The 14,767-nt window shown below is 48.9% G+C and overlaps 2 protein-coding genes across 2 annotated transcripts; both read left to right on the forward strand.

Moving 5' to 3' along the window:
* The first annotated feature begins 382 nt into the window (after nucleotides 1-382).
* On the forward strand, nucleotides 383-6,714 carry LOC113244798 (IgGFc-binding protein-like). The gene is made up of 4 exons (XM_026484434.4): nucleotides 383-1,057; nucleotides 1,333-3,757; nucleotides 6,113-6,402; nucleotides 6,538-6,714. Exons 2-4 carry the CDS (start codon nucleotides 3,404-3,406, stop codon nucleotides 6,584-6,586), a joined length of 693 nt encoding a protein of 230 aa, XP_026340219.2. The 5' UTR covers nucleotides 383-1,057; nucleotides 1,333-3,403; the 3' UTR covers nucleotides 6,587-6,714.
* A 304-nt stretch (nucleotides 6,715-7,018) lies between these two features.
* Nucleotides 7,019-9,518, forward strand: SDHAF1 (succinate dehydrogenase complex assembly factor 1). The gene has a single exon (XM_026484520.4). The coding sequence runs from the start codon at nucleotides 7,128-7,130 to the stop codon at nucleotides 7,482-7,484; it is 357 nt and encodes a 118-aa protein (XP_026340305.1). The 5' UTR covers nucleotides 7,019-7,127; the 3' UTR covers nucleotides 7,485-9,518.
* Nucleotides 9,519-14,767: the final 5,249 nt, after the last annotated feature.

Genomic DNA, 14,767 nt, shown 5'->3' on the forward strand with positions numbered 1-14,767 from the left:
CACTGAAGCATATCTGTTAGGTATGCATTATCACCTCCTACCCAGAATCGGAGACAATCAACCATTCAGTATTATTTCAGTAAATTATATGGAGAGTCTCTCTGTGGTCCAGGAAAGCCCTGGAGGATTTGATGGTGAGCAAGTCCTGGGAGAGCTCACATTCCTCCAGGGAAAGCTCACATTCCTCCAGGGAAACAAATGATAAGTTAATAAATAAGTAAAATAAGTAGTACATCCGGTGATGGGTATAAAGCAAAATAAAACAAGGAAGAGAAAGAGTACAAGAACAGAGTAACGAGGTTTAGAATTCTAAATAAGGTGATGAGGAAGACCCCACTGAGAAAGTAACATTTGAGTCAAGATCTGAAGGAGGTAAGGGAGGGGTCCACGTGGATATCTGGGAAGGAGCAAACCAGGCAGAGGGAATGTGAAGTGCAAAGGTCAGGGAAATGGCACGCGAGCAGGCTCAGCCTTCACAGCCCCAATCCTGACCCCTTTCCTCCTCCACAGGTGGATGGTGAGCACTGCCGGCTGCCCTGGGTATTGGCAGAGGGCAGGGCCTGGGCCACAGTGGAGGGCCGCTATGTGGTGGTGTACACGGCCTGTGGGCTACATCTCATGTATGACTGGGGCAGCCAGGTGCACCTAACTGTGCCTTCCACCTTCCACGGCCAGCTGGTGGGGATCTGTGGGGCCTTTGGTGGCAAACTTGGCCCCCTTGACCTGCCTCTAGACCAAAGATCATGGCCCAAGGGCCTGGTCACTAACCCCTGCCCACTGCCCCAGCCCAATCTTGACTTTAGCATCAGCTGCCCCACGCAACTTGCCCAGATCGTGAATGCTTCCAAACTGTGTAGACTTCTACAGGCACCAGATGGTCCCTTTGGCCGCTGCCTGGGCCATATCAGTGCCAAGCCTTTCCTCAGGATATGCCTACAAGACAGATGTCATACCCATGGCCAGCACCCTGGTCTCTGTGATGCCCTCACAGCCTATACTGCAGCCTGTCAGGAAGCTGGAATCCCTGTGAAGCTCTGGAGGGGCCCCAAGCTTTGCCGTGAGTGCCCTGGCTGGGTCTGGAATGCATCTGGGGCAGGTTGCAGGCAGCAGGAAGAGCCCCTCTTGATGGGGATCACAGAAGCCCGGACATAGATGGAATTGGCTAAGTAGAGTGGGGGGCGGGGAGGGCATCCAAGGGAAAGAGAACTGTAATTGCAAAGATGTGAAGGTTGGGAAATATCAATGGGAAGCTAGCCTGACTGGGGCAAGAGACAACAGGATTGGAGAGGGAAACTTGAATCCTAAGCAGTGGCCCTTGCCGTCCACCTGCAGCCCTGATTTGTCCACCCCGAAGCCACTACAGCATCTGCGCACGGACCTGTGATGGGGGCTGTGTCCAGCCTACCAGCCCTGCACACTGTTCTACCCAATGCTATGAGGGCTGTGAGTGTGACCCTGGACTCATTTTTGATGGCACAGACTGTGTGTCTCAGGAGCACTGCGGCTGCTTTCACAGTGGACGCTACATCCCTGTAAGAGAGGTCCCCTGGCATGGGCGGGTGTGTGCAAAGTTTCCCATATCTCATCATAAGATGTTTCCTGGACCACACTATATATAGGTCAGCATTTGCAGTTGTAAATGACAGAAAATGATGCCAAGTATCTTAAATACAACAAGGATATATCTACCTCTAAGTGTTTAAATTTGAGGCCTTCAGGTATGGCTGGATTCAGGGGCTTAAATGATGTCACTAGGACTCAAGTTTCTGTCTGTCTTTCATCCCTGCTTTTTCCTTTTTCCTTTTTCTGTGTTGGCTTCTATATGAAGTAGGCTCTAGGTCCAAATGCTACAACAGAGGCTCAAAATTGCTGTGGCTTAAACTCGATAGAAGCTTATTTCTCTAATGAACAGTCCAAGAATAACCAGTTTGGTTCCTCCAAGTCAGGGACACAGGCTTCTTCTATCATGTGGTTCTGCCTCCCCTGTGGTATTGCAATCATCTGCTCCCCACCACATCTACATTCATACAAGTTGGCCAGGAAAACAGGGGACAGGGAGGTCAGTCCTCCTCTCTATAAGGGCATAACCCAGAAGTAGGACACATCACTTCTGTTCATATCCCATTGGCCAGAACTTCACAGAAGGACCCCATCTGGCTGCAGAGGAGGCTGGAAGATGTATCTTTAGCTGGGTGGCCGTGAGTGCAGCTATAAATTCTAATTCTGGGAAAGAAATGGAGAATGGATATTTGAAGACATGCATAGCCTCATTCTCCAACCACTTCTGTATGTAGGGCATGGTGGTCTCCTGCTCCCAGTTTATTAAGTACATTTAGCCATCTCAGTGGGAAGACAGCCTTCTCTCTCAATAGTTACAGCAGAAGTCTAAGTGCTGACTCCTATTGTTCCAGTTAGGTCATTTGCCCATCCCTAAGCCAATCACAGAAGCCAGGAGATGGGGTGCTCTGATGTGTCTCTGATTGGCCAGGCCTGGGGCATGTGCCCAGAGCTGAAGCCAGAGAGTAGGTATACCACCTGGGAAACCCCACAGACTGAAAGTGGGGCTAGTTCCCCGAAAAAAGTGGAAGGCTGTTACCAGAAGACCATGGATGGACCCTCAGCAGGCAAAGTGCTCTCAAAGGTTTTGCAGCTCTTGGAGTCCATTCAGAAGTAAAGAAAGGAGCCCCAAGATGGCTGACATAGTTGTCTTGGAGATTGGTGGCCACTGGATAGGTAAAAACATGAATGTTTAAAACCCAGACCAAGCCTGGAAATGAAGAGATGCCCACACCGGGAGGAACAGGGCATAAGAGCTGATGCATCTGCCATTGCACGTCCACTGCACACCAGCCCTGACACTAGCCACACATCAACATTTGCAGAGAGCTCTTAAGGCTTTTCACACACCGACGAAAAGCAAGGGGGGTTGTCCTAGGTTAAAAGAGACTTAAAAACCACAATAGCCAAAGGCAGTAAACAAAGCTTGGTTAGATCCTAATTCAAAAAATATCGTTAATAGATATTTGGAGAGACAACTGGAGAACTCATCAAACGTTTTTATTTTTGCGCATCTCATAGAGAAAAAAATATCTCAATGGATTTTTAACTTGTATTGTCTTATTAGGAGGTTGAGCATCTTTTCAAACGCCTAAGAAACATTCATATTTCTTTTCCTATTAACTTTCTGAATAGCCTCTGCCCATGTTTTCATATTGACTTATTGGTCTCTTTTTAAATTTTTAGGAACTCTTTATATATGAGGGAACTTAGTCGTTCATGATATGTTTTACACATACCCTTTGTTGTTTGTTGATACTCATAAGTTTTTTGAATCCAATTTTGAGTCTTTCTGTCTCTGCAGGTTGGGGAGGCACTGCTCCTACCTGGCTGCCAGGAACGCTGTATGTGCTTGCGTGGTCAAGGCCTCCAGTGCCGGCCCTTTTCCTGCCCACAGGGCACAGGCTGCGTCTTGGATGGGGGTGTGCGGTACTGTGAAGCTGGGCAGGGTGCTACGTGCCACCTAGAGCCGGGGGGCCTCTTCACCACTTTTGATGGCTTCAGTGGACTCACACCCATGCCTGTTATGTCCTGTGCCTATGAGCTAGCCACATTGGTGGGTTCCAGGCCTGAGGATCCTGACTGGTTCCATGTCATTGCTGACTTCCTGCCCTGTCCTGGCTGCACTGCTCTCAAACCACGAGTGATCATCGGCTTCAGGGATGGCTGTGCAGCTGTGGGAACCAATCAGGAAATATGGGTAAGGGACTTCCTCAATTCTAACCAAGACTCTTTTGTAACCTGGCACTGATCCCTGGGGCCTTTTGATCCCTCATTGGCCTTCCATAGCCTTTTAACATAGAACTGTCCCATCACCCTGATCTCACATTGACCTCCATTGGCTAAATGTCCTTGTCCTGATCTCCCATGACCCGCTAGACCCCACAGAAACTTCACCTTGGACTTCTCAGGACCCACTAACTCCAGCTGATTTGAGTGATCAGAGCTCTAATAGGGGAGGCCTAGGCAGAGTGATCAGGGCTGGAATGGGGGAAGCACAGGGAAACAGTGGAAGTCCAGAGGAGGTACCCTCAGTTTAGAAGACCAGTGAAGGCTTTCTGGAGAAAGTGACAAATGAGTGAGATCTGATGTTAAGCTGGGGAAGACAGCAGGGAGGAGTGTTGAAGAACAAGGCCAGGGAAAAGGAGTGACCATATTTGGGGAATAGTGGTAAAAATCAGCTACTGAGTTTAAAATAGCCCACTAAATGCCTTCGACTTAGGGCCAAGGAGGTTGTTAGTGACTTGAGAACTCACAGCAGGGGGATGCCTGGGCGGCTCATTTGGTTAAGTGTCTGCCTTGGGCTCAGGTCATGATCCCGGGGTCCTGGGATCAAGTCCCACATCGGGCTCCCTACTCAGTGGGGAGCCTGCTTCTCCCTATGCCTCTGCCCCTCTCTCTGTCCCTCATGAATAAATAAATAAAATCTTAAAAAAAAAAAAAAGGAAATCACAGCAGTGGGGGCAGCTCCTGGATCGCAGGTTTGAGGAATAGCAGGAATAGACACATCTCTTGACAAGTTGTACATGCAAACTCCCCTTGTCAAACAGAGGAGAATAGAGCTAAGCCAGGAAGAGGCAGAGGGCAAGGGCATCGTAGAACTGATTTACTACTAGGATTTTGTGATGGGAGAAACTCAGGGATGTTCAAATGCTGATGGGAAGAAGCCAGACAAGGAGAGCTTGGAAATCGAGCAGAGAGAGATGCCAGGGTGGAGGACACCTGGCTCTCCTAAGGAACACGGAAGCAGGGGAGCAGCAGAATTGGAATCTGGGCAGGCAAAGTGGATAGTATTTATTAAGAGGAAAACAAACCTGAAACCCCATGCTGAGAAAAAGAACACAGCTGTGCGGTGGAGGCCAACTGTAAGTGGGAGGATGGTCCAGCAAGAGAACAGCCGGGGTATCTGCCACAAGCTGGTGGGTAAGCTAAGCCAGAGCTTTGGTTAAATGGTCAAGAGACCCTGTGTGTCTTCTAAACTCCTAATGTAACTATGGGCAAGTGAGTGACTCAACCTGTCTATACCTCAGTTTGCTCACCCACAAAAAGTGGTGATAATAATAATACTCACCACATAGGGTAGCTGTGAGGATTCCAGCAAAGTGGGTGGCATATACTAAGGGCTCAATAAGTAGAAGCTGTGACTGCTCTTTGGGGCTCCTGGGTGGCTCAGTCAGAAGAGCTTGAAACTCTTGATCTTGAGGTCATGAGTTTGAGCCCCATGTTGGGTGTGGAGATTACTTACAAGTAAATAAACCTAAACCCCTTTTTAAAAAGCTGTGATTGCTCTTGGAACCGATTTTATATTATTAATGGAGAGAGTACGTATAGGAGAATGGTTAAGAACACAGGTCATGAAATCAGACCCCTTTGGTTCAAAACTGGCCCTGCCACTCACCAGCTATGTGAACCTAAGCAAGCTATGTTACTTCTCTGGGCCTCAGTTTCCTAATGAGTAAAAGAAAAGAGGGATATAGGCATATAGTACTGATCTACCTTGTCAGAGTGTTAGAATTTAATATCATCTAAATACTTTAATATCATTAATTACATACAATAATATAAATTAGGTCACAATATATCAATTGCATCATATACTGCAATATATTGTCATACATTCTTATAAAATAAATAACCACATATTAGAGCACTTGGAATAGTGCCTGGCACAGAGTATGTGTAAACAGTTATTAGATTATGAAGACACAGGTGAGAGAGATGCGACAGGTTCCAAAGGCTCTTTGTTCTCTAGAGCTCCCTTTTAGGAAAGAGTTTATTTTGGAAAATTTCAAGCCTCACAGTAGAGAGTGGTGTTAATGAAACCCTGTTACAGTTAGAAATATTTTGCCATTCTTGCTTTCATCTTTTCCTCCCACTCTTTTTGCTTTGTTCGTGCTGGAGGATTTTAAAGCAAATCCCAGACCTTATTCCTCTAGCGAAGACCTGGATATGCGTTTCTGATAGAGACACGCGGCAGGATTCACAGTGGTTTCTGAGCCGCACCTTGGGATTCAAACCCTAATCCCCGCTCCTGATACGCCTCTCCTCTCTGCAGGTGAACGGACAACTGGCGCGGCTTCCAGCCCAAGTATGCAGGGGCGTGGTCGCACGCTGGGCTGAGGGCTCCCGGGTTGTCATCGAGCGGTCCCCCACCCTGCGAGTGCTGGTGGGGCCCGAGGGGGCCGTGGCCCTACGGGCCTCCCCCGCGCTCCGAGGACGCCTACGAGCAGCCTGCGGGGACTACAACGGAATTGCGGCCGACGACCTGATACTCCCAGGAGGACTCCGGGGTGCCAGCCTAACCGATGTGTTCCAGGCGTGCCGGGCTCGGGGCTTCAACAACTGGTCAGGACCTTCCCTTCTCCTGCCCCCGTACTTGACTCATATCTGGCAGAGGGCGCGATCAACGCAACTCTGTGCGCCCCAGGCTGCCTTTGGGCACTTGGATCTCACACCCCGTCTCTAATGGTCTTTCCACAGCACTGAGAAGCTTGTTATTCCAGCCATGACACAACACTTCACCACCTGACGCCGTCCTTCTCTGTGTCCCCATGCCTGGGACCTCCCTGTGCACACCTGCCCTAGGGATAGGAGCCCACGGACCTCCCCGAGATTGTTTTAATAAATAACTTATGACCAAACCTGCTTGTGCCTATATCTTCTTCCCAGTACCCCCACGACCAGGGGGACGCAAAGGTCCCAACCTCTAGTTCCCCCGTCTCCCAGGACCCCAGGAGTTAGGTCGGGATCCTGTCCCCTTCCGACCCAAAATCTGAATGGGAGCGCCTGCGCCGCCCCCCCCCCCTCCCCGCGCCGTGTTCCGAGACCTGCAGTCCTCTCAAGGACACAGCCTCCTTGTCCCGCAGGCCTGTGAAGCAGCAGCTCCGCCCCTGAGCCGCAACATTGTGACGTAATTGCATCGACAGCCAATGGGATAACAAAGCAGGAGGCGGAAGTTTTGGAGTGCGCGGGCCGGAAGTTCCCGTTGCCTTGCACAGCCACTTCAAAGGTGCCGCTGCGCGACTGTTCGTGGGACATTGCCTGCGTGTGCCCGCGGCCTAGCTGCTACCATGAGCCGGCCCAGCCGGCTGCAGAGGCAAGTTTTGAGCTTGTACCGTGAGCTGCTGCGCGCCGGCCGCGGGAAGCCGGGCGCCGAGGCGCGGGTGCGGGCCGAGTTCCGGCAACACGCCTCCTTGCCACGCTCCGACGTGCTGCGTATCGAGTACCTGTACCGCCGCGGGCGGCGCCAGCTGCAGCTGCTGCGCTCCGGCCACGCCACGGCCATGGGTGCCTTCGTGCGCCCGCGGGGTCCAACCGAGGAGTCCAGAGGCGCGGGGGCCGCAGGGACCCAGGCTGACAATAGTGATGGTCCGAGGAATACGTTCGATAGCATGGGGACACCAGAGACCACTACCGATGGGCGGTGACAGGCAGAGGAGCTCACCCGGTAGCACAAGGGAACCGAGGGCCCGCCTGACTGCGTGGGGGGTCCGAGGAACCCGCCTGATAGAGGGTGAGATGTCTTGAGAAGACGAGCTGGATGAATTGGGGGAATCGGAGAGCCCTCCTAGCAACGTGGGGTCCTCGAGACCCCCAGGATGGATGCTGAGAGATGCCCGAACTTGCCCGATCCATGATAACGGGTCGAACTCTCCCCGTGAGGATTTGGGGTGGCTTGGTTGCCGGCTGGCTGAACTGTGTCTAGCTGAGAGCTACTTACCCGAAAGCATGGGGAACCAGGACGCCCGCCATCGGACAGAAAGAGACACCCTTCTCTTGACCCTGGGCTCCCCTGTCTTGTATTTAACTCTGAGAAGAGCAGACTTTTTGCTGAGAAGTTTGGGAAGATATCCTGATGGTGAGAAGCCCCGAATCCCCCCTTCGGAAAACTTTCTTCCCATTAATTGCGGCAGACTAGGACCTGGGAGGAAGGGGCTGGGGTATCTTACCCCATCTGATCAACTAAAGACCCCTCAAGACCTGTACTTGATGATTCTAAGGGGGAACCCTGACTCCTGCGCCCTTCTCCCAGGACTGTTGAACAAAAGGAATAAAATTGGGGATGTGATTACTTCCCTGTTGGTGGTCTTAAAGATTTTGCATGTTTGGGGATTTTTGAAAAGGCCCTCACACACCAAGAAGTGACCCTCTAGGAGGTCTCTTCCACGCTGGAGCCCTCTAGACTAGCAGATTGGTTGAAACAGCCTAGTTCTTACACCTGGGCAGATCCTTGGGACCCACCCTGATTTGACACCAAAGAAACCCCAGTTGACTCCTTCATAGAAGGTAGTGAGGTAGAAGAGAAAATGGTGGAGCTGAGGAGGCCTGGCTGGTAACCCCTGAGGCAGTACTGGGGACCTCAAACATGGCTAAAGAGTCCAGCCTCGGCTACAGGTGAGGATTTTTGTCAGCAAGGCCCAGGGGTCGGGAAGGAGAGATGGACCCATAGACCCCAGGCATACCTCCTCCCATATCCATGTATTGAACTTCCCTAGACATTCTCTGGGGTACTGCATTTTGCAGCACTGAACTGTATTTGCACCCATGTCGGTTACATAAGTGGAAAGCAGATGAATTCGCAAATGCTGTTGGGAAGAGGAGGACAGCCTTAGGAAAGGAGCCCAGACCTCCGACAAAGAGAGGATAGAAGAAGGGAAACATGACTCTGCCCTAATACCCATGCAGGTGCACAAAGAGTTAAAAAGTGGAGTTGAAATTTGAAGAATGATAAGGAGTTTACCGGATGGTAGGGTTAGGCTTCTAAGCGGGAAGACCAGTGTGGGCAAAGGCCTGGTGGGGGGCAAAGGGGAGAAATGCAGGATTCCAGCTTCTAAGCGGGAAGACCAGTGTGGGCAAAGGCCTGGTGGGGGGCAAAGGGGAGAAATGCAGGATTCCAGCTGGGCCCTGGAGTGCGCCAGAGCACAGGCTATGTGGCTTGTACACATGGCTTCTACTTCAGCTATCTTAGGTTGCTCAGCTCTCTTCAGCCTCAGTTGTTTTTTGTTTTTGCTTTTTTTTTTTTTTTCCCCTCCATCAAGGTGTTCCTGTTAATCCTGGCCTCACTCCATCTCAATAAAAGCCAAAGTCTTAAAATTGGCTGTGGGGGCCTACTCATCCAGCCCCATAGCACTGACCTCTCCCTTTTGCTCACTCCTGGCTTCAAGAATTTGAGTCCTTAGAAGCTCCAGAATGGGAGTTTCTGGCAGGACTGTAGGCAGTGAGCAAGTTCCTGCTGAGGCTGGACAACCTAGGTCAGGAGGGGAGACATTCCACCCAGGCATTACAGATGAATAGAGTTCGTGTGGTAGAGAGAATGAGGGAGGGGAGGGCCTGATTTGAGGGAGGAGGTTGTAGGTCATTGGTGATGAAGAGCATGGACTGTGGAAATGCTGTGCCTGGTTTTGGATCCTAACTCCCAACATAGTAATTACTAATTATATGATCATGGGCCTGTGATTTAACCTCTTTGTTCCGCAATATCCTTATCTGTGAAATGGGCATCATAATAGGGCCTGCCTTATATGGCTCTTAGGATACAGTGGATTAAATACGTGGCGTGGCAGCAGATGGTACCCCAACTCCGTGACCCTGTCCCCTGCTTGGGTCCACTTGGAGCTGAAGAAAAGGGTTCCCAGGAGACGGCCAGCTTCCTGCCCTGAGCCTCTGTGTCTGCTCCTTTGCATGAGGGCTTTCTGGGAGTTATGGTACATGGGTTAACACCCTCGGGGGCACTTCTCAGCCTGTCGGGGGACAGCAGTCACTGAATGAGTGCACCAGCCTGCCTGTTGTCTGGTGGGACTATTACAATGTCTGTTCCACAGGGTGCCTCAGAGGTCCCCTATGGGACTGAGCCCCAGTTGCCCACAGCGGTTACCACAACATAAGCACCGTTTTTGGCATGCCCCCTAGCCTGTCTCACTCTCCCTACTCCCTGACTCCTGTCTTGTGGGATCTTGTCCCAAATAAACCTCCCCCAAGTCCTTGGCTCAGAGTGCACCAATATTTACACATGGTTGATCTCTGCGTTTGTGTTGTGATTTTTAGTCTGCTAAGGCACAGGATCAGTGCTTCTCACCCCCCTGGCCCTGTCAAACAGGAATCTCCTGACCTAAGAAAATTGCTGTAAAGGACTTACGGGGCTTGGAGTAATTTGTAGTATGTATTGTGGGTTAGTAACAGAATTGAATGGAGTAGTTGAATTTCCAGATTCTGATAACTACTCTAGTGTAAGAGAATGCCCTTGTTCTTAAGAACTATACCCAAAGTATTTAGGAGTAAGGCTTATCATGTCTACAGTCTACTCTCAAATGGCTTCAGAATGTATGCACATATATAACTATATTAGCAAGAGTGTGAATGGTGAAGCACATGGGGTAAAATGTTACCATTTGTTGAGTCTGGGTAAAGGGGCCTATGGGAATTTGTGGTACTAGTCTTAAAACTTTTCAGTAATGTGAAACAAAGTTAAAAAACCCAAAAAGTCAGTGGTCATTTATATTTGGGCACCAGAGATCTTTACACACTGGGCACATTTTTATAAGAAACTCGAAAACAGTAAAGCCTGTATTTTCGAGACTTTATAAAATTTTTTTAAAGGATTTTATGTATTTGGGAGAGAGAGCACAAGGGGGGTGGGTGGTAGTGGTGCAGAAGTAGAGGGATAAGCAGACTCCTCATTGAGCAGGGAGCTTAATTCCAGGACCCCAGGATCATGACCTGAGCCCAAGGCAGATGCTTAACTGACTGAGTCACTCAGGCGCCCCTTTAAAAATTCTATGCATAGCTTCACAGATATAGCAAGCAATTAAACTTATATTTCTGGATTTTTGACCTTTGGGAAAATAATATCTGGTCTCCCTTACAGATTCTGATCTCCACCCAATTGGGAATGACAGTTCACTAGAATATGTTCTTGTTTTGGGTCACAAATGCAGCTGTCCTAAGGGGCCAAGCCAGTGACCAGGTGCATGAGGTGATCTAGTGGGGCCTTAGGACATCTGGGAAACTCACAGTACCTGATGAGGAGCCAGTAGCCACACCAGCAAGTTATCACCACTTTTTTTTTTTTTTTTAAGTAATTGCTACTCAAACTTAAAACCCCAAGATTAAGAGTCACATGCTCTACGGACTGAGCCAGCTAGGTGCCCCACGTTACCACCACTCTTGCTGAGCTCCCTCCCTCCGTAAGCATTGGACAATCCTGGACATGAATGATGTGGAGGAATGACTAGGATTTTCTTGACAGCGTTAAAGTATTGTGATTCGATTTTAAAACAGTTCTGATCTGGAGATACTCCATGAATTGCTCATGAGTGAAAGGATAGGATGTCTAGGATTGGCTTCAAAGTAATCTAGGGAGAGGGGAGTGAGTGCCTGGGAGGATTAAATGGGATTAGCTCTGAGTTGATAATGACTGGAGCTGGTGATGAATCTAGGAGAACTTGCAATGCTGTCCCATCTCCTTTTGTACAAGTTCAAAAAGTATCAGAATTGAAGTTGGGAAAACAAACTCTATTGGTCCCCAGCCTAACTCAGATCAGAAGTCCTCACCCTGGTCCACAAGGCCTTGCCTGATCTGGCCCCATCACCTCTCTCACCTCACCTCCTTCCATGTTCCCCCTCCACCACTCATGCTCCAGCCATATTGGACTTCCCTCTTGCCAGGCACACTTCTACCTCAGGGCCTTTGCACTTTCCCCCTCTACCTGGAATGCTCTTCTCTGGGTCTGCCACTGTCCAGTATGGTAACAGGGAGCAACCTGAGATTTGAGTATTTGAAATGTGATTGGGAGCTACCTAACTGGCTCAGTTGGAAGAGCATGTGACTCTTAATCTTGGGGTCATGAGTTCAAGCCCCATGTTGGGTGTAGAGATTATTACTTAAATAAACTTTATAAAAATGTGATTAGGGACTAAGGAATCTTTAAAAAGTTTATAAATGTTTTTTAAAGATCGTATTTATTTGAGAGAGAGAGTGAGCAGGAGAGACAGGGAGAGAATCTGAAGCAGACTCCGCTCTGAGCACAGAGCCTTTGAGCGCAGAGCCCGACCTGGGGTCATTCCCATAACCGCAAGATCATGACTTCAGCTGAAACCAAGAGGTGGGCAATCAACCAACTGAGCCACCCAGGAGCCCCAAAATTTTATAAATTTAAGTAATTTAAATTTTAAAACAAGCAGTGTAAAACATTTTTTCCATTAATCACAACTTTATTTTTGTAGGATTACATTTCATTTGAAAAGCATTTGAATTGAGATGTGCTCTAAAGTATAAAACACACACCAGGGGTGCCTGGGTGGCTCAGTTGGTTGAGCGTCCAACTCTTGGTTTTGGTTCAGGTCATGATCTCAGGGTTGTGAGATTGAGGCCATCTTGGGCTCTGTGCTCAGCATGGAGTCTGCTTGAAATTCTCTCTCTCTCTCCCTCTGCCCCACCCACTCATGCTCTCTTTCAAATAAATAAATAAATAAATATTAAAAAAAATAAAATATACACCAGATTTCAAAGACTTAGTAAGAAAAAAGAATTGTAAAATATCACATTTTTAGATTGATTACATATTGAAGTGATAATATTTTGGGTATATAGGGTTAAATAGAATAAAAATTAGGTTATAATTAATTTTACCTGTTTCTGCTATTTACTAGAATTACTATTTAACAGAATTACTATTATTTTTTTAAAGATTTTATTTATTTATTTGAGAGTGAGCAAACACAAGCAGGAGGGGAGGGGCAGAGGGAGAAGCAGACTCCCCACCAAGCAGGGAGCCTGATGCGGGGCTCAATCCCAGGACCCTCAGATCATGGTCTGAGCCAAAGGCAGACGCTTAACTGACTGAGCCACCCAGGTACCACCTGTTTACTAGAAAATTTAAAATTAAAGCAGCTACTAAAGATGAGCCCACCACCCATATGCCAGATCTGGGGGGCAGGGGGGTGTATGTAGAGGCTGCTTTTAGGCAACAGGCTTGAGCACTGGAAACTTGACAAGGCAAAAGGGCCCACAGTGGCCACCAAGCTGAATGCAAAAAGGCTCATTAAGTGACCCACCTGGAAATAATCATAGGTCCTCACTGACCAATGGACTACCCTCAACCAGGCACAATTACCAAAGAGGGAAAAATTCCATACATTCCCATACTTTCTCACTTCACCCTATAACTATAGCCCCTCACCACCACCTCTTGGCAGACAGCCTCTCTTTTGCTGTCCTGTCTGCTGCTCCGTTGTGGTATATTCAGTAAACTTCTATCTCCTTTAAAAAGTAATAATAAAATTTTATTTGTGCCTCGCATTATATCGTCTGGGACAGCACTACTCTAGTAGGAGTCCTGTGGCTTTTTTCCTCACTACAATTTACTTTAATCACATAATTACCACATAATGACATAATTGTCTCCCTGATGCCTTCCTCAACCACCCTAATGAAATTGTATCCCCTGTCCCTTTGCCTACTTTAGTTTTCTCCTTAGCACTTAATCACCATCTGACCTATTACATATTTTTTATATGACCTATTACATATTTTATCTAGTGCTTTTGTTGACTGTTGATCTCCTCCATTGGAATGTCAGCCACGGGGACAGGGATTTTCACCTGTCTTCTTCACTTAGTCCTGCTGTTTGACCAGGAACTGACTCAAAGCAGACACTCAATTTTGAATGAATGAATGAATGAATGAATGGCACAGATTTGTTCCATTACCCAGTCAGTTGGGCCAGTATTGCCAAGACTCTGCCCGCCCTGTGCGGTGACTCCAGGGTGACGATGGCTCTTCCTTGACTGGGGACAGAGACTTGGTGTGGAAACAGTACAGATGGGTTTGCATTCTGGTTTTTCCCTGAACCTGGAGTCTCTCGGAATCTGCTACTTCCTGCCCCCCTCTCTCCGTGTTCATTCCCCCTTCTGGTGACAGCCCCCCTGGTTTTCTTTGGAGACCCACTCCTCCCCCATTTTCAGTACACAGGGTTCAGGTAGGGCTGACTGCAGCCGCCAGGGAAGCAGGTGACACTGGCCAGGGGAGCCAGCTTTGGGACTTTGCTTGACTTGGAACAGTAAGGGAAGGAAGAGTGACTGTCTTATTGGCTGCTGAATTGGTGGGTTGTGTGCTTGAAGGCTTTGAGGGGGCACTCTGGCTACCACTAGAGAAGAAGCCAAACTAGTGGAGAGAACTGAGAGATGGAGATACCATGTGTGCCCTTGGGTCCAACAATGCTTGCAGCCTGAACTTTTCAGCTACCCACAAAAATCAGTTCCCATGTCTGCTTACATCAGTGGGGACTGGGCTTCAGCTACTTGCTCCCTGTGTGGCTGTGAGCCAGAGACTTCCTCTCTTCCCCCTGAGAGCCTCAGTTTCCCGTTCTGTTAAGTGGGGACACACCATTGGGTGGTCATGAGCATTAAAGAGGGGACATGTGTTTAGTGCACATCCAGGAGCCTGGCACAGGGCTTCTGTCTCTGTTCTTGAGTCTAGTCCTGTTCCTCTTGTCCTGATTGCATAAACTCCGAGGAGAGGAGGAGCCTAGACCCCTGAGGCTGAGGACTGGACTCCAGGACTGAGCCCTGGCAATTCAGCTTGGTGTCGTCAAGATCCTGGGGATGGGGGATTTCATGGTCCTACACCAGGGATGGCCCAGCCTGGGAGCCCCCATGTAGAATATTTGAACAGAGCACCTATGGATGCTGGACAGGGGCTGTAGCAGGTGTT

The sequence above is a fragment of the Ursus arctos genome, unplaced genomic scaffold (genome assembly GCF_023065955.2).
Source record: "Ursus arctos isolate Adak ecotype North America unplaced genomic scaffold, UrsArc2.0 scaffold_19, whole genome shotgun sequence".
NCBI classification, from domain to species: domain Eukaryota; kingdom Metazoa; phylum Chordata; class Mammalia; order Carnivora; family Ursidae; genus Ursus; species Ursus arctos.